General features: G+C 40.7%; 1 protein-coding gene across 2 annotated transcripts in view; it reads right to left on the bottom strand.

Annotated features, from left to right (window-relative positions):
- The window catches only part of LOC108676776 (transcription factor AP-2-epsilon), an 83854-nt gene that overhangs the window by 4455 nt on the left and 58931 nt on the right, over nucleotides 1–20468 (bottom strand). For both annotated transcript variants that reach the window (XM_018164912.2, XM_018164913.2), the window contains 3 exons: nucleotides 4267–4385; nucleotides 424–565; nucleotides 45–216 (listed from right to left, as the gene is read on the bottom strand). In XM_018164912.2, coding sequence (XP_018020401.1) covers nucleotides 45–216; nucleotides 424–565; nucleotides 4267–4385 — 433 coding nt within the window. The remainder of the gene's footprint in view (nucleotides 1–44; nucleotides 217–423; nucleotides 566–4266; nucleotides 4386–20468) is intronic.

Genomic DNA, 20468 nt, shown 5'->3' with positions numbered 1-20468 from the left:
TTTAGTTTTAATTCTGACGGCAACATGAGAGCATCTCTGCTGACCTGAATGGCAGTAAGTGCTGCCACAATAGCCGGAGACCCGAAGCCATGTGTCATGAGGGAAAAGTGAGTCAAGTGCCGCTGGATCGAATGATCTAGGATGATCTGTGGCCGGGTATTGCAGAGAGGCGATCGATCTTGATTCAACAGGTCCATCAATTCCTTAGTGATAGTTCTGAAATGAAGATGAATGTCGTAAGGGAAAGGTTACGCTTTCAGAACATCAAATATGAAGCACATGCAATCGTGAAGCACATTCTTCAGCACCACCACAAGGTTGATCTTAACATGCTCTTCAATCAATTTATTGGATATAAACAAACAATAAATTAGGTTCATGTTTCCGTTATTGACAAGTTAAATTTCTGTGCATTATACTCACTTTGTGTTGATTATAAGTTCCTTCCTCCTGTACGGGTCAATAGGATCCATGTGCTGCCGGCAGAGATACTCAGCAATTTGTCTAGCCGGGAACTCCGTCTCACAAACGTAGCCAAAGTCACGCGCCATGTGTATTGCTTCGCCTGTAATTTAACTCAGCGTTAGATTACTAATACATCGAAACTAATAAAGGAGACTGATAGAAATTATTCGGTCCCAATAGCATGATTGTTTTTCTCAGTTTACATAGAACATAGTTGGTTCAATGTAATTCTGATGGAGCATGACCAAAATAAATGCTTAAAGTATTGCGTAATTGATAAAATTGTGTAGTGAATTAAGAAAGAAGATTATTGTAATTATTAGTTTCTTATAATAAGAAAGACAGGTGGACCATGAGTGCCTGAGGTTTTTGGATTCAATTTTACACGATCATTAATTGGTTGTTAGTGGCTGGTAAGCAATCGACACCAAATCTAAAATTTATGTGAGAAAACCGAGATAAAAAATGAGTTGGTGCTGTTATCTTGGCTGACATGTGTCAGAAAACATCGTTTGCTACGTCAAGAAACGTGATATACTTTTAATTTTTGGCGATCGTTTCCAAATCATATAGCGTGCAAATAGGTTTAACGCATTTAGTATTCATTCAGAGAGTCAATGGAGCGTTAGCTGGAACTCCATGAACGAAGAGAAGAGACAACAACTCGCATCTGCGCAGAAGTAACAATGAGATCGCCAAGGCAGGCAGGGAGATGATTGATTTCGTTTATCACCGGCGCTCAAAAAAATAAGTAGTAGCCGTATTAGGACACGTCGATCGAAACGACAGGGCTGCTGCTTCATGCACGCCGTGCGAAGTATAAAGAAAACACGACGAGCCTTCTTTGCAATCCTGCTCCATTTTGAGAAACAAATTGGGTCATCGTGACTCAGGAATTCATAGGGTTCTGTTCAGGGCCAGCGTTAATTTCATCTGTAGCGAGACTGGCCGGCAATGATTTAGGTGTTGGTGCCCATAATTAGGGGCTGTCGCGACTCCAGTGCCATGATGGAGAGGCCACGGTCTGGCAATGTCGTTGCCACCACAGCAGGTAGTGGCAGCCATCACTTTTCTTACTGTCGATTCGTATCCCAGGACACAAAGTGACAGTAAATAATCGAAATGCCCGTTAGTCCAGATCAGAGCCTTGACTTGGTCAATATATCAAAACTTTTGATATCAAAGATTCGCAACAGTTTCTCAAGACCCGAATCAAATGTTAACGAGCAAATTTAAACAGAACGTAATCTTGAATACATTCCAGTCGCTTCTTGCAGCGATCCCATTACTCAGGCCACAGCTCTCATATCATATATGCACTGTTCTACAAACAACAAACCAATTAGTAACATGATTGCACGTTCATATAAGAAGTAAATTCGGTCATCGGCCTTCAAGCGCCTACTGAAAACATTTATAGGATCTCGAAATGTCGTCTCACCAAAAAATGTAAAGTGCTGTCGTGTTTATGCAAATGACAAATGTACAGTTACAAACGCTTGATTGGATGATACAAAATTTCAAAAGAAAATTCAGTCCACCGAACAGACAGAAAAATTAAACACAGGACAAACTAAGGGCAATGGGATGTTCGTAATTAACATTTATCGTCATAAACGTTGCGCGAGAAGAAGCGTGGTATTTTTAATGGGAAACGTATATATGATTGAAAATCATATTTCTCTTAATGAGAACAAAGATGAATAATACATAAAGTATAAAGGCTAAATCTCACATGTACCGGGACTCTGAGGAACCTACGGCTGACCAAATATATGCTCGCTGCGACAGCCAACTTTCATAATTAGTACAGGTCCTTTGACGAATTCCAATAAACCATGTAGCTCTGTGTCGTATGTATCGGCTATCGCACGCCGGCTGTAAGACACTTTGCTATTTAATTGGGAAGAGCTGGCATCCAGAGGGCAAGTCGTGTTGGCGCGGCGTGACCTCAGACAGCTACTCGGTTACGCACTCTCTTCAACATCACAAATCTCAGGCCTGATCTCGGCATCAATTAGGCATATAAAAGAGCCAATGATGCACCTTAATAGGCATGAATAGGTTCAGCTCGTGTGAGTGAAATAGACACGACATCAGGTCTCGTGGCTGCGTCAGCGAGAGGTATTATGATGACGTCGATCAGGGTTGGAGGATGAGACGCTGTAAATGATCGTAGACAATGCAGAAGATTGGAGGTGTTTGTGGCTATTGCATTTCCTACGATTATTGCAAGTTTGCATCATATGACCCTTGCATGACAGGGTTAAATGTAACCGTCTACTGAGCCGTAAATAATTTCCCGTTCTCCGCATGTATTTGTGAGAACCCTTCCTGATGATGTTCAACAAAGAGTATTCCGAAATATGGCTAAAATTGGCTGTATGTACGGAACATGGGGTGCAAGGACACGCTGAAATATATGATTCAACCAGAACAAAATATATAAGTAAGTGTAATAACTATAGGTTAGGAAATTTGGGCAAAAGAGATTATGCTGAGAAATTATATCGGATGAATTTCATCCGAGGACGAATTTTTCCTTCGACTCATTTCTTTTCTATGGCTTTCGAAAAGTCTCCACTGAACTCAAAATATTTTCATAGTGTTAGAAGACTGATCAATAAACTCCTGATCCTTTTTGAAGTCTCGGTTGGTGTTACATGCCGATGAGGTACGAAGCGGCGCTGTAGGACTACCTGTCTACGCGGCGGAGTTCCTCAACAAATTATTAGGTTTCGCTAGGCGATAGCAGAGCCGCGATAAGAACGGCGCATGTTGCCAGCTTTTCTTGAGCGTCGCGGGATGGTTATAGGTTACTATCAATGGCGGACGCCTGCTTGCGCCTGACCTTGCGATGATTTCTGCTCCGAAGTCGCGAAAAGATTTTGTTCAGTTCTAAGCGGCCATGCGCAGCGAGTAAATGATGCGAAGGGAGAGGGTTAGAGAGCAGCAAGAAGTGATACACAGAGAAGGAGAAGAAGAGGTTACAAGATGAGATGAAGTGAATAAGGAGCAGCAAGAAGAGTGTAGTGAAGGGGGAGCAGCATGAAATGCATAGTGAAGGAGGAGCAGCATGATATGTATAGTGAAGGGGGAGCAGTATTGTGAGGGCAGTTTACAGGCACGGCTTGTCCAGATGATATAAAGTGATTCAATGGAGGAAAGGCATGAGGGGCAGCGTGTGAAATGACATTATAATGCACAGCGTGGAGAGGCAGCACGAAGAGACAGAAGGAGCACTGTGAAGAGGAAGGGTAGTTTGTAGAGACAGCATGAAAGGCTGCGAGTTGTGTGAATAGGCCAAGAAAAGAGGCACTATGGATGGGCAGCTTCTATACGGACAGTATGAAGAGGCAGTAGGAAGAGCAGCGTGAAGGAGCAGCACGAAGGGCAGTGTGAAGGGGCGTAAGTGGCTGGCAGCGGCAAGACGCTAGCCTATAATTACGCCGGCACAAAATGGACAGCGCGTCCAGCACCAGCCTCGTCGGCTGCCTGCCTCGCGTGTGCAACATGGGCAGCGCAACTCCAGCATCTCCATGCCTCGCGTGTGCAACATGGGCAGCGCAACTCCAGCATCTCCGTGGCTCGCGTGTGCAACATGGGCCGCGCAACTCCAGCATCTCCGTGCCTCGCGTGTGTAAGCACGAGTGAAAATTTTTCATTTTAACCTTTGACTGCAACATTTCTTGTTTTGATTTTTATTAAGGCTTTGAAACGGTTAAACCAATTAACTGGCAATCAATGCAAAAGAATATTCGCTCTTTGGCAGTGCGGATTTGATTATTACCGTTCGCTTACCTTCGACAAGTGAAGTTAGTAGCGTTACGTTGGCAGCCTTCCTCCGTCCAGCTGGTAAATTTAAGCCAATTTTGTCGAGTTTGTCCCGTAAAATTCTGCCGCCGTTCTTGCTCTTTGCTCTGTAATTAGAAAACAAAATGCATTAGATGTACCAATTATTAAAACTTGAAACATGCGACCCTAATTGATTGAAGTGCCATAAAACAAAGTGAGAAGTTATTATGTTCTCCGACGGAACTTCAAATGATGAGTCGATGAATTGCAGAGAATACTAAGCAGCTTATCTTTCATCCCCTGCGAAGTAGAAACTATTATGATCTTTAAATTTGCTTTCGAATTTGGCGACGTGAGCATATTCCTTATTCCTACGCATCAGGGAACGGCCCGTTGGCCACAATAGATAAAGCTGTAATTTTCACAAGGGTTAAAAAGAAATGCAGGAATTATCACGATTGCACCGCAACATTTCTGAACAGAACAGAAGCGAACAGGACACGTTCGGCAAACACTGGAGTGAACCGAGGTGACGCAGACTCCTGAAAAGTGATAGTGTTCGTGCACATCGCGCGCTGCGAACCACGGACTTTGTGTGAACTTTCTCGGCAAAACAAAGCCCGGGATTCGAGGGTCGCGTAATTGGGTACATAATTTGCTAAGAAACTGATAAAAAATAGTCCACTCAGATGCTGATCACTTTCAAAAGCGGCTCAATCTTTGGAATTAATGGTGTATATGTTAATTGATGTAGTACTAGAAAAAATTTTTAATGCCTCTTTTATGACTATTAGAACTCGTGGAAAATGCGGTCTTCATTGTGAATTTTGCTCACATTATTTTATTTCCGCACGAAACATGACGAGGTTCTAAAACTTTGACTGTAAAATTTTGATATTCGTATTTGATATTCAAATACGTATCGCATTTAAATTGCTCAAAACTCCTTCAAAATTTGCGTCGAAGGGCAGAAGGCCCTCGTAAAATTAAAGACCGTTCATATTAGGCCTTAGCCATATTCAGACAGCTTAAAAATTCAACAAAACATATCAAATCCAACAAAAAGTAAATAATGAAGATTGATCCTACCTACCGCCGCGCACAAAAAGGGTGCAAAAAGCGTCATGATACGCGAGGCTTCATTTAAGTAGCAATTACTCCGCGATGTCTCTCTCAATTGATCATATAACAGTCTACCTCTCAAGAATCAATGTACCCGCAGATATCGCGGCTAGTTCTACAAACAACGATATTACGTGCATCTGCAATAAAATTTCTTGGGGGAAATTGCCAAAACAAGGAGCATATTGTCCTATCATAAATCCCGTTTCATTGAGGGTCTGTTCAGAAAATAAATAACAGCTAAGATAAACATAAAAAATACCTGCTTGATGAGTCCATCGATGGCCGATCATCTGTCATTAATTAGCTACTTGAAAAGGATCTATTTGAAGCATAATGAGTTTAATTGTAAAAACATCTGCAATGGAGCATTCGGGATCGTAGCGTACTAAAGAAGCACAGAAGCATGCACGGTAATCTGCATTTGCAAGCAGAGTTCAAAGTGGAGGCAGCCACATTTGCAAATTAGGTATGGATTATCAGCGGCCGATAATCGGTCTTCCACCGATCGCCGGTGATTTTTAGTGGGGTGAGAGCGACGAAGACTAGGTAAGAGTCCCATGTCATGGCATGAGACCAGAAGTCCTGACGCTCATTGTGAGGGAGAGCGCGAGAAGCTTTGTGACATTCTGATTGCTGATGCTTATCTGGAGGCCAGACAATGTCCTGCAGATGCCTACATAAGCTTGCACGCTCGGTGGCGAGCCCAACACTTTCGAACAGCAACGCAACATGCACCTTAAAGCCATCAAAACACAATACGTAATCATGACAAAATGAAGCATGTCCGTCGATCGGCTGCTCTATGGCTTGCGCTGCCGGAGTTGCGGGACAAGCGTGAAGAGAACAAGCGTAGAGCAGCCGGTCTGCCGCACATGTTATGGAGAGCGTGTCTGCGACCGGTTGGCGAGAGGAAAAACTTTGAACCTTCAACCGCTCGATGTTCGTGGGATTCAAGCAGGAGTAGCATTACGGGAAAATAATTAATTCATCCAATTAAGAAGCAAGTGCATTTTCGATATTAGTGGCTTTAATGCAAAAATGGCTGATTCAGTTTAAATTAATTACCCTGAATTATTTGGTTTCACTGGCAATCATATCTATAAATGCAAGCCCAAATTTAAAAATTTTTGGGGGAGCGCAGCCTTGGGTAACAAAATTAACTCGTAAACAGGCCCTGGGCCCAACGCCAACCATCAGCATGCAATATCTTCACATAGCCTCAGATCAATAAGCTGTGGGTAACTCCGTTTTTGAATACAATGCGTCTCTATACATAATATAAATCACTTCTCCTGTTCAGTTTGTGTACTTACATACATTAAAATACAATTTTTCAAGTGTACGAATATTTATTTCCCCCCACTGTATATGAATCGCACTGTGGACTTGGGCTATGCTGACCTCTAGCTATCCACCCACTTTTTTGCATTCAGCGATGAATTTCAGTGAATAAAGTAAAGTGAATAAATGAAGTTAGCAGAAAGCTAGAAGATATAATAGTCAGAAAATGCATGCATGGTTACATAATATTGAAATTTATTACCATACCAGCTCACTTTGGTGACGACAACTCAATTTATAAGTTATTTTCCCGCTTCCAGGAACGAATTATGAGCAACATTTTTCACACTTTCGATGAAGGGGAGACGATGATATTTATTTGCGTTGCATCCAAAAATTAAAATGAGGGCCTATCCGCAAATTACGTGGCTGGATATTCAGTAAAAAAGCCTCATTAATAGAATTAAAAAAAAAAAGAAGCCGAAAACGTAACAGCTTCACAAAGCGCCGGGCGACCTGACATTGCGACTGCGCGCTCTCAAAACAACGCAGAAATTGATGTCCGTAAGAATGTGTGAAGTCAACGTGTATTACGACGAAACTAAGTTAAGCCGCCGTCATGATTTGAACGCGGCATTCTGGGGCCACGCAGTGGAAGATAGACGAGTGACAAGTTTAATTCTCATTCATTATTTGTTAGTTCAATCGATGAATATCACCAGGAGGTGATGATTGATAAATATCACCATTACCTTAATACCTGCTCAGATGACGATAGGTTTGACTTGATACCACCCAATTTCACGTTATGTGTTGACTTAATACCAGTTTATTTTATATTGGGTGGATTCGGCTTTTACTCCCCGATTCCTATCAGGTCAACTAATCTAGCTAATTAACTGGACAAAAATTAGTTGCAGCCATGACACTTTATACAGAAGTTTGCACGAAAGAGATTCGCGGTTTCATTAAGAACGCAAGCACATTAATCATTGGAAAAATAATAATCAGTTCCCGCAGCCGAGATAAATAAACACGACACCCGAAACCATCAACGAACATATCCGTCATGGATATGATATTTTTTAATTTGTACACGTTTTTTTAATATTTGAGAAGAGGGTTATTGTTGATCGTTGCAGGTTTTGGAGCTGTCAACATCGGCTGATCCTTCTTAAGCTGGGAGGAAGAATGTGACTCCGCCTGAACAAAGTTAGACCAACGAACCCTAGGTGCGCACAATATCTGTCATGCTCACATACAACGACGGTTATACAGAGGCCATCAATGACTATGGTTAATCGGCTATGAATTCTAATAGGGTAGGAGAGAACTGGTCGCAAGGATCGACAATCTTGCATGAATGTTCCATTTCCGGCGATCACGCTGCTAGGGCCTCCCCTCTCCACCGCTACGCTGCGATCTCGACTAGGCGAGCTTCGGACGATGAAAATCATGGAATCATCGTTGAACGCCCCCTAATATGTATTATTGAATTATATGGGCCTGCAATTGATACCTTTTAATGAAATAGCAGAAAATTGGCAAAAATATTTTACGGTGAAAAATCTGAGAAACTGAAACTATCATACTCAATTGAAAATGAACTTAATGATTGTGTCCTTTGCAATTAGCCAATGATTTCGGCCGGAACGTTTTTTTTCTTCATCTTGAGAAGTTAGATATTGTTCACAAAATTGAACAATAAATTTTTTAGAGACGAGTAAAAAAATATTCTAACGAGAAACCTAATACAACAAAAAAGAGCAAAGGCGAGATTTCAGCGAGCAATTCTACTAACAAGATTTAATGTCGTCGCCAAATCGTAGCGGAGTTGAGCGTAGCGAAAAATTTCTTTAGTGAAAGAAACAGCGACGCTATGTTTTCTGTTAGTATCTTTCTCAACGATCTCTCTTCGTGGGAGTAAATTAATGCTAGCTTGCTAATAATAATACTAGCATAATAATACTACTACTAGCATGCTAATAATAATATAGCTGTGGCTTGGGTAGACCATGAGGCAGCTACACAGCTCCGCTCTCTTCACTCATAAAATGGACTCAAGTGTACGTGCTCTCCATTGCTTATTAGACGTCAACTTTCAGCTGGGCTCTAAGGCATGCACGCATTATGGGTGGCCATGCTTCTGCCAGCGACCAGCCGCAGAATTACCACTGTAGAGCGCTCGCTCCTACAGGGGTGCGGTAGTGATACCAAGAAGGCACAAGATGAGTACTCATCGATTGTTTTTAAATGAACCTTACAGCACACTGAACAACATAGAGCAAGTTAAGGCACGTGGAAGGTTATTGATGCCAATGATATCAGGAAAGATTATTGATGTGGTGATGGTGGTACGTATGGGTTATGATTATATTTTTTTGGGGAAATAGTGGTAGGAGCTAACTCTTTAACTGAAAAAATTCAACTGTACCTATCATCTACCTTGAGGTAGTCATCTAACAAAAGATTATTGGAGCTCATCTAGAAGAAAATGAATAAATATAGACTGACATTTGCGAGGCAAGGGCCTGAGAAACGCTCCTACAAGGCCTGCACGCACGCAAAGCTGCCATTACCAAGCTTCTCTATCATTTGTTCCTGCAAAGACAACCTGTCTTTACTACCCTGTGCCGAGGCCATGTTGGCAATGCACTGCAGAAGCTAGTTCACAATGAAGCTCTCGCACATTTCAAGCGATAAATTAATCGGATTAGACGTGCGATTAATTTAGATAAGAGTTCCTGTGCAAAGAATAACTTATCAATTTTATGTAAACTGGCGCACTTTTACAATTCGCGCATCTTCTCTACCACAAAACCCAAGCATAAAAATAACCACAAACGCCAACGCGTTATCAAAGAGAAAACAACGAAAATTTTTTGGTTATTTATTCGTACAGTAGAAAAAAATGAACCATTAATCTAAACGACGATCACTAAGATTTCTTCACAAAATGCTACTGATTTGATCCTAACTATCGTCGCATCGGTCGTTTTGGTTCATTTGAATGTTAGAGCAAACTTTTTACCAATTGCAACACAGGTAACATTCACTCCAGAAGCCTGGCATTAGTGTAGGCCGATGGCGCGATACTCCAGCATTTCTGGTCTCCTAATCCTATGGTTAGCAATGAAATGTCAGTCAAATTTAAGTCTTGTACCAGCATAGGGCCGTACGCTTCAGCCAAGCATTCAGGCTTCAGATTAGATGCACGGAATACCTGTAGTGTAGGAGTTACTGCAGAATTTGGGGGTCACTTAAAATGGATGGTGAGAAGCCAGGGGGCAACTTGGTTCTTGCTTAATATACTTGTAAAATGTTATTGACCTCCATCTAAAAGGTAATGCCTTCCTAAAAAACATGAAAAATTAATTTTGAAACAAATTCGCTGATAAATTTAAAATTCAATAACTTCAATACGTAATCTAGATTTCACACCAGTTCCAAAATTCACGGTGGTTTCTTATCACGAAATTAAATTTAACCTGTTATTAAATTTTGTGTAAGTTATGTCTTAAAAAAATCAATAGTATCTATTCGCTAAGCAACTTAAGACGTATGAATATTTCAACAAGTAAACTCGTAACCGGTTCTTGTAAACAACGCTATGAGCAGGAATTGTTCACGATAGTTCCAGTAGTAAAATGACGTGTGAAGTGCCAAAGAAAACAATAAAAGAACCCATCGTTGGGTTGAAAGAAACAATAAAAACTAATTAAAGGCTAGAAGACTGGTTTTGAATACCAGTGAGAGCCTACGCTTGCTCGACGGTCGTTCGTGCACAGGAAGAAAATACCATGGCCACGGAGACCAAGTTTTGATAGCAGGCGACGCGTTCTGTACGAATTATTATAGATGATAGGCAGGCAATATTATTCGAGGTGAATAACAACAGCACCAAAGATAAGGTAATTAGATAGTAATCAGTGAATATAATGTAAAATCGAATGGGAATACTTCAATTTGGGAGATGCAGTTCATTTTAATCCGAAGTCTTTTCGTTCGTACAGGAACCGATGTCTGTGTTCGGTGCTACAGTTGTAAAAGTTTTGTAGTATAAGATTCGTCAGAAAAATAACAATTGAATTTTTTAAATGCTTCGTTCTAGCGGGGGTTAGTAAAAGCGTATCGAAAGTAGAATATTGACATTTTTCCATTAGAACGCTTCAGAAAGATGTTATTTAAAATGAAATCAAGGAGAATTCGAGAAATGATTGGCTGCAGTGAATTCAAGACAACATTCGATGTAAGTAAGTAAATTGTTCTAAAAACAACAGAGAAGGTTGAAGTTAAATTAATATTGTATGGCGGGATTCAGCGTAACGAAAAACTAAGGCTATAAGGTAGCACATTGGATGATCAAAATCCTGGAGAAACTGGAAGTTCCATCTAGCAAAAACAGTTGGAAGATTTGTTGAAACTCCTGAGGAGATTGGAAGCTTCCTAAAGATTGTCCAGCAAGTGATGAGAGCAAAGGTCGCTTCTCCTCCCCGCTGGCTGCTCCCTCCGACTTAATGTTCCTCTTCCTGTTGGCCCGCAACAGGTGGACGATAGCAAGGCCCGCAGGGGGCGTCACTACCAACCACTGGAACCCGGCCTACGTCGGCCGCTCACGGTCGCTGGTGTCGGCCAAAAAATTCACACCAACTTAGGATGAGCGCACCAGCATCACCAGTAGTTCACAGGAGGGCATCTTCAAAACGCGTCCCATTTTGTCCATAGTATATATAATCTATTAATCTAACAATAATTGCTGGTTGCAAAGAAAAAAAAAGCTCCGTCAAAATGTAAAATTTCCATCATTCAATTTCCGTTGAATTGACTAAAATTAAACCATAAATTGAATTTTGCAAGTTTGAATAAAGATTCTTTGAAAAAATAATGATCATTTACGTAACAGAAACCAATATTTTTGTCGCGACTGGACGTTGCACATAAACCGTATCGAAGAGCTTATATGCTTCATGACAACGTGTACGAAATCCGTACGAGGAGGGAAATCCTACCATTCAAAATTTCTTGGTGATGCTGACATTTTAATTCCAACTTCAACATCAGGCAACACATTGAACCATCACTCAATGATTCTTATTGACGTCGTATAATATTTCAAAAAGCTTTTATTGAGCCAAGACTTCAGGAGCTAGCGGGCAACTGGAAACGAACCCATGGGGACTTGTTGATGTTGGCGTGATCAGGACGTGGCCGCTCTACAACCCATATACCAAGCTGGGTTTTACGAGCTCGCGTCCAGGCCGCATGACTTATTGTAATGGAGATAGCGCACGAACATAAGAGATCGCCAGATAATGCCTAGTTGTGATTTGCGGCAACTACCCCAGAGAACTTAATTGCACGGTGCTGGTGATGGCGATACAGGAGGTGTTGATAGAGGAGCAGAGGTTGCCTCAAGAAGCCTTAGTTTGAAAAATCTATGAGAATAACACAAATTTCTTTTAAATTCTAATGATTGGAAAGCAAGAAGATAAGGAATACTTAACAACATGTTCGCCATGTAGAATTTAGCGTAACTGGTGCCTACTGAATGTTTCACATTATTTATAATGATAACTAAAAATCATATGTAAACAGAACAAAAAAGTTCAGAAAGAAGAAACTACGACATCGTCTAAAAATTTTTGAGCTCAACCTCCTGAAAGTGCATCGGAATCCCAGTGAATCCCCAAGAAGATACTTTGACAAAACTTAGAAATAACTTATTTATGCTTTTATTATTTAGTATTTGCTATTATCGTACATAATCTTATTGAATAAACGCAACCTGTCTTCACGTGAGACTTCAGAACAGGTTTGCTAGAATGAGAGTTGCCGTGAAGAAATTAATGCCTCTATGGCTGCTTAGCATAACAGGGCGCTGAGGCAGGAAGCTGTAAACTTCTCTCTGGCAGTCTCGCTCAAGTCTGGACTCAACAAATTGCGTCTGCTGCAATAACCACATGCGCTAGATAATTATAAACTAAGATTAAATAAGTCAAAGCTTTTTGGAAAATATAGGTACAATAAAAAATGTACAAATGGAAAACTTTTAATATACAGTTTTGGCATATTTATGCATGAAAGTTACGACGGGAAGTACAACTTGCATTATGCAACGTAGATTCCCAGACTGATGCTTATTTTACTCTCCCGATTTTCAACTACTGTAGATCTGGGTATTGTATTGCAGGGTATAGTAGGTACCCAGCAATAACAACGTTAATCTGGTAAATCTAATGCATTTACATCTAGTGATAAGACAACAGAACGCGATTCCAGGCACACATCAGCTTTTAAATAAGCTTCACGTTATAGATAAAGCATTATGCTGAACAGGATCTCATGATCTGGAGGGGGGTTCTGGACGGGTCTCAAGAAAAGGAAACGGCTGTGATAGAGACCAAGGCACTGAATGCACGTCCGGTGCGTGTGCTGAGACCATAAGACTCAATACAGACGGTAAACTTGAAGTATTGAATTACCTGACAAGATCACTGAAGACAACCACGGCTAGAATTATGATATAGTAAATTTTACCAGAAGTCTCATTACTGAGAACCATTCTTTATTATCGAAGTATTATTTAGAACTTATAATATACACGAAAAATATTTCTGAATCCTAGTTTCAAATACTATGCCTAAACCCTTATCAAAAAATTTAGTCAGCCTAATTGAGTACATTCGAAGTATAGTGGAATAAATTATGCAGCTCATGAAGATTAAACTCAGTCTTGTTTAAACTTGGGCACAAAGCCTTCATTGTCCTGTAAAGCTAATTAAATGATCAAGAAATTGCCAAGACAAACTATTATATTCTACACCTATCGCTAATTAGATCAGACTTGCGTCCCATATGTCTCATCCACATGGATTGAGATGTTTGTCAGGCCTGCAAGAATGCATTTTGTATTCCTTGTGTTGCGGTAGGTTTCACTTGCACTCTTCTTTCAAAGCTGGTGGCGTAGCGCTGGCAGGTGGCGGCACATAGTTCGGGGCAAGGCTGTCGCGGCAGCGGCCTGATAGGCCACCTTGCGCTATGAATCATTGCTCATTTTGCCTCCAGCGCCGTTTTGAACCTCGAGATAAAAGTCGCTTCTCCATTCTAATCAACAGACTTAGCTAACTACACCTCCTATAGAGGTGAGACTATGGTAGGGCTATCGCAGAGGATCTGAGTGGATTGAAAACCTGGAAGGAAACTGAAAGAAACTGCGTACGAACAACATAAAAAAAGCCTGGCATATATGCTTCTGCGTACCAGAAATCGCATCAGTGATCCTTTACAGGACAAGTGCATCAGTGATCCTTGCTGTTCGCTTCCCAGCGATGACTAATTTTCACTTAGAGATTAATCGTTTATAGTATCTCCAGTGAACGCAGCGCTTCATAAATAACGCATTAGCTGAGAGAATATAGGTAGCGGTGATATGACCTCGAGTCGCGTCTTGTGAGAAGGGATGAGGACTTGCAGGAGCACTGACCACAACATCCGCTCCTCGATCTTCCAAAGAACTCCTCCACCTTAGCTTCTCGACCGAGCGTCGGGTAATTGCCCCTCGAGATAATTCAGTGCTGATGGTGGTGGTGGTGGTGGTGGTGGTACTGGAGAAGGAGGTGATGGTGCTGGTGAAGGAGGGATAGTGGTGGGGAAAATTGCTGCTGTTCGCATTTGGACGGTCTAAGGCGGAGAACTGTGATATTAGTGATCACAGACTGGCCGATGGAGCATGATGTCACATGATGTGGCATCAATGAGTTCTTTGATGATGAAATCAATCCGTAATTCTACGTTGCATGGGCTGGCAAGACAATGTATCGTATTTAGCCAATGTGTTAATGTTAAATTTAGTAGTTGCAAGCTATCAGGCTGTTAGGCTTGCAAAAAATGCGTCGGGAAACATGAAAATTGTCTTAAAATTAGTACGTTCCCGAGGTCGACGTTTTACCGAGGCCTCTCAAGTAATTATGATAACCCGTCCGAGTGGGTGGGTGGAGCAACTGCTCATAAGCAACAATTTGCAAATGGTTGGCATTTCCAGAAGCTTCAGGTATGAACTCCTTCAGCCTGTTAAGGGAAAAACTTTCATTCTGTTTTGCTGTGGCATGAGTAAATTTCGAATGGGTATTTAAATGCAATATTTTCACATTTCAACCGCAAACGTATCTACGTAGCAAGTGATGCCCTTAAAAAAATCTTATCGAAAGTAATAAGTGACACAATCAAGGCGTGTATCAAAATAACTTGAGATATTTTCTACAGATAACGAAGAGTGGAGGAGACCCCAATAAGCCAAAAATCATGAAGATGAGGGCAGGCTTGTGTTATTGCAAGATATCCATGGCCCAAGTCTTGACTGGAGCACCAGCTCGGAGCAGATGCCTGTGCGCGATACCACAGCAAGCCAAACTCCAGTAATCTGCTTCATCATTCCAGGAGAGTGCGGAGGTAGCAATTTGAGCTCTATTACCAGAGTCGCGCCAAGGTGTGTTTTTGGCTCAGTAATGGTATATGGGTTTCAGTCGAGGTGATTATTATATCTAAAAACTAGAGCTACGTAATGGCTACGGGCACATGTTCCATTTTTACGTCTGATATAAGAATGACGTTTCCCAATTAATGTCTTCTCAAAAAAATTCGCAATGGAATATATACTGTTCATTATACGATGCAACGTAACAGCGTATCAAATAATTTGGGGTGGAAACGATGCACCTGAAATTTTTTTAAAGATTTAATTTCATCTTCTTTGAGAGCGAGCGTATGATAGATGCAGAGTCAACGCATGACTGTGTATGAGGATGATTAAAACTAGACCAAAAAGGAAGAAAGGAGGAGACCAGAGGAAAATAAATTTCATAAGAATGATAAGATGCGCCGGTACATTTCAGTCGGGTCGGAAATAAACTTTTTACAAAAACCTATTTTAACGGAATTTAATGACAAATCTTAATGGTATGTTGATCATAATTCAAGAATAACTGCAGTATATCGAAGACGACTGTCGTTCAGAACTCGTCATCTATAAATATTTGCCAATAAATAAAAAATAAATAGCAAAAGTAATTGCTATTTGTTTATATTACCAAGTAAAAATAGCAAAAAAAAAAACATTCATCATAAAACCAAGTTAAGAGGAGCAACTAATTCGAGAAACGAAGAATGAAAAAACTGCCATGAGACGAGAGATATTCTGGAGCGATGTCGAAGAGACCTTCGTTGACCCTGCGCTTCCTGTGGTCGGCATCTTGGCAGTTTCGGCCCGTGAGAACGCAGAAACCAAGTCCAAAATACGGACATTCCAAATCTTAACACACGCGAGGAAAAACTGACAAATCCTGGCACAGGGTGAAGTGCAAAAAATTTCTTGCCGTTTTTGCTCGAATTAGCGTGAAATTTTTCCAACATCGGAAAATGCGAGCACACAAAGAAATAACCTCATCAAAGTCACTGTAAGAACAATTTCTAAATTCTTGAAATATTTCCGAAGCAAAAATGAAAGTATCAATATTCGGGGTATTAAATGAAGTAGCAAAGCAAAAATTAGAGTTTAAAGTGAAGAAAAACTACGCCGGAGTAAATTTACTCAATCAGTATAATGTGATCGAGAGAGTTGGTTATAACTTTGCGTAGCGGCGGAAATTAGCAGGACAAGCTGCGCCCCAGGCAGATGCGATACATTCGAGACCCGAACGGACGCTTTAGTATCACCTGACTGAAGCCAGCACGTATATGTAGCCTGAGGATAAAAATTGTCGGTACAATCCCAATTTAACCAATAGCTCTTTCCTATCATGAATCGAGGAAGAACTGCCTTCAGCTTGCTTTTACTGTACAGGTATAGTTAGAAAGACTCGAAAATCAGACAGAAACGACACAGTTAATAGTCAGTGAGCTATTTAGTTATTAGCACCTCTGACTCAGTTCAGCGTACATTGAGGTTAATTGTTTTATGCAGAATCGCGCTCAAGGTAGAACATATGAATGAATTTTCTGCTCGGTATAATTTAGAAGTCATCGGACACAAATTGTTTCATACGACACATGAAAATTATTTCAAGGGAAAATGTTCTTACTCGTAATTTTCTGTCGATCATTACTGGAGGTAGAGACGCGTAGGCTAGACAGTGAAAAATGTCCATAGGTATTGGAGCAGCCGAACGCCGATCAACTTTTATTGTAGGTCATAATCGCTAAATGAGAGCTATTTAAACTTCGTTGTTTGCAATAAGTTCGAGACACTTAGCAATTCGCTCCTCCCATTCTATCGTAAAACTCCGCCTCTCTTGCCAACGGTCGCGGGCGAGGCCCCACCTCAATTCTTGGATCCTAAGGAGTCAAATCGGCCACGTTTTCCAGACAAGCTTGCCGCTGACCACCTGTTGTTCTTTAGGCATGGCAGGATGTGAGGTACTCATGCTGATGAGCTGCCCGCGTCTTTTTCCTCTGCAAGCTGTCCATCGGTCTTGTCTTGCACAGCTCTCAGGTGGGAGCTGATGCTTGCTTCGAGTATAACGTTTAGAAGCATGTTGGTAAGTCATTATCGGTCGTTGTAACTCCAGCATCAGTATAATTTGAAGCGTAAGTGTAACATCTTATAATCCCCGCGAACCTAAACCCTCGGACATTAAAAATGTGAAACATATAATCGATTAGGAAAGAAAATACTCCANAATTTAGGCTTTTAGCTAAGACTTGCGTACGAAAGTTTTGATAATGCCAAAATTAGGGTGTATTTACGTACCACAGAACTTTTTTGTCGTAAGTACAAAAAGTTACGAAGTTTTGATAATCCGGCCCCTGGAGTGTATACACAAGTAGTGTGACCAATACATTCGAACACGCGGAACTGCTGTTTTGGGAAATGAGAATGACAGTCAGTCATGGGAAGAAGGGGCTCTAATTACATATTCAGCAAATTGCAGAATTAATAAAAAGATAAGCATTGCTGATTTTGTGGTTCATTATACAGACTGTAAATGATCGAATTTAATTGCAACACCCGAAATATCGACAATTTTTTGTGGTCCTTGCACCACGGATGAAGGTCAGGCGATCATCTTAAGAAAAAAATCTCCAACTGCTCTGGAACTCATTTATTCTCGCGGGCCCTGGAAGTGATACCGGCGCACCTTTTTGTAGTTGCGTAGTTTTTTGTAGTTTGCAAGTGACAAATGATGAAACGATATTAAGCATGAATATCTCAAGGATAACAATCGAATGATGATATATTGTGTCCTAATCACGCACGTGTCTTTTTATAAGTAATGACTCCCAATTGTAACGCAAGTGGAGTAAAACGCCAACGCTTTGAGAGCACTGAGCGAGGAGGGGAGGACTAGTCAAGAGTGTGTATGTTAATATCCGGCACGAGATGTTAACAAGGGGAGCGGCAGCAGAACATGACGTTTGACGGTAGGCATATTTTACACGAGATGAAGACATTCAGAGTACAGCCAAAAATGAATAGAAGCTCGAGAAAATATATGCATTGTTATTATTAAACCCAACAGCAACTTATTACCTAAATTAATTGAAAAAAAAACACCGTAGATTGCGATAAAAATGTAGGGTATGTTCGTGGAGCATACTAACACGAATCGATGCAGTAAACTAGATTTTGTTTTATAGAGGTTTAGCGTCGGAAAATTAACTAAATCTGGATGCTCCATTTGTTAAAAAAAATAATGAAACCCTGCGCGGTCCGTTCGCCTTGATAACATGTAACACTGCAAGGCATTTTCACATTAAATTTGCCTGATTAACATAAGTGGGTGAGCATAAAAGAATAAGATTTCAGAGTTATTAATCAATCTTCATTTCGAGCGTTTTAGATTCTATAGACTTTTTTCGGGAGATGGAATGGCAATGAAGACGTTGCGATGTTATAAATTCTTATGCAAATCGTCTCAGTTGATCTGCTAATTAGGTCATTTACTCTGAGCTTATTGGCAACAAAATGTATCAAAATTTTTGCAAAAACCTTTTACAGCATCTTTTTATCGAGGGATGCTTCGAAAGCAAGAAACTGGACGCAAAAAGCTAATAGAAGACGTTAGTTGGGTTCGCGGAGGAAGCGCTTCAGATAACAAGTCGCGGGAACCTGACCAGCACAGGAAGCTATACTTCTTGGAATACCACATAAAAAATTACCAAGACAAGTTGTCGAGACTCGTTTGCTTCTGTTTAATTAGTAGATAACACACTTATTGAAGATAGTCTGAGATCAAAAGAACAAACATGTTCACTTCCGGTTGACACTTCATTGCAGTTTAACAACCATATCGTTCGAATACGTTAAATGGATTACAGTTGATCTCATCTTTTGAGATAACAGTGTTCAGAGAAAGTTTTCACGCTACGAACGAAGTATTTCTCCCACCATCTTCCGTATCGCATTCATACTGTGCTTTGACATCGATACCTCGCCGTGAAGACACTTGTGAAAAACAAGACAAACGCGTTTTAAAATAACAGGCACTGATTTGAACTTTGCAACGGTCTTTCCCATGTTCACGAAAAGTTTCAGAATAAGAACCCTCGATCGTTGTTTTCGACAACTTCAGTTCTAGAGGAAAAAGGGAGATGATTTTTGACGAGGAGTCTAACTTGTTGCGTGTTCGACTTGGATCGAGAAGGGGAGCAGTTAGAGGCGGCAGTGACGCCCGCTCGATCGTTAGGTTTCCAAAATTCTCTCTGGGTCAATGGAAGCATTTATTTACGGGAAATGAGAAATGACGATTCTGTCCAAAGATGGTAACTGATAAGGCTTTTTCGCTACACTGCAGGAGTTTGATTGAGTGGTAAGATAACTGCCCGTTTTGGACAAAAATTAAATGAGATAGAGCGGTGAAGTACAATTAAATTACATGATTGTGACTCGGAGGCGTTCACCTCGTAAAATCCACTGAATTCATTGGTACACGTTTATAAATACCCATTCTATTGAGTCAACATTTGAATATGGCTCCATTTATCGCACATCATAAATATTAATTCAGACAGAGGGTTAGAACTTAGTTTTGATACCAAGTGATGTGTTTATCACACGGGTAAAATGATCAGGAAAGGTTGCAGAGGAGAGGTTTCCGATCAGGACCCATCACGCTGGGCGCTCGACCAGAAAATCTGTCATCAGGGGAGGTAGCGATGCGACTAAGCCATCGTTTGGGTCGGCCCTCGAAAACACATTGATTTTCTGAGTCAACTTGAATCTCACAAGTGAGTGATCGTGCAATTTTATTATGTCGAATGTTTGCATAAACGTCGATTTTGTCTTCAAACGCAGGATTGACATTTTTAGCGAGACGAAAGTCTTTCGTTAATAAAAAGAATTCTCATTACGTGTAGATTCTGCGAACTTGCAAAGCGCGACTATATGTGTTTAAAAAAATTATAAATATAAATTAATTGAAATTAGTTCTATTCAATATATTTATTTATTCACGTGACGCAGAACATAATGCTAAACAAATAAAATTAAGAATAATTTGCTTACGTTTCCCTTGAAATGTAAGTCTTAATATGATCTAACGAGAAATTTAGGATAGAATTAAGATAAAAGAACTGCTCATGCAAGCGAACAATTTTCCACGCGAAATAGTTCGGAGGCAGTGAGTAACGTGTAATGGGAATGGAACATAAGAGTTAAATAATGTGAGTTCATTATACACAGCTAAAGGCCCTGTAACGCAGACTCATCTTCGCCTTAGAACTTTTCAGCTCGTGATCAGGCCATCAAGACAGACAGAGCCACATCTAGCTTTAGGCTTCCATGTACTCTACACGAGAAGCATATAGAC

This window comes from Hyalella azteca, unplaced genomic scaffold (genome assembly GCF_000764305.2).
Source record: "Hyalella azteca isolate HAZT.00-mixed unplaced genomic scaffold, Hazt_2.0.2 contig2218, whole genome shotgun sequence".
NCBI classification, from domain to species: Eukaryota; Metazoa; Arthropoda; class Malacostraca; order Amphipoda; family Hyalellidae; genus Hyalella; species Hyalella azteca.
Note: the sequence above shows the minus strand (reverse complement) of the source record. Positions and strands in the feature narration are given on the sequence as shown.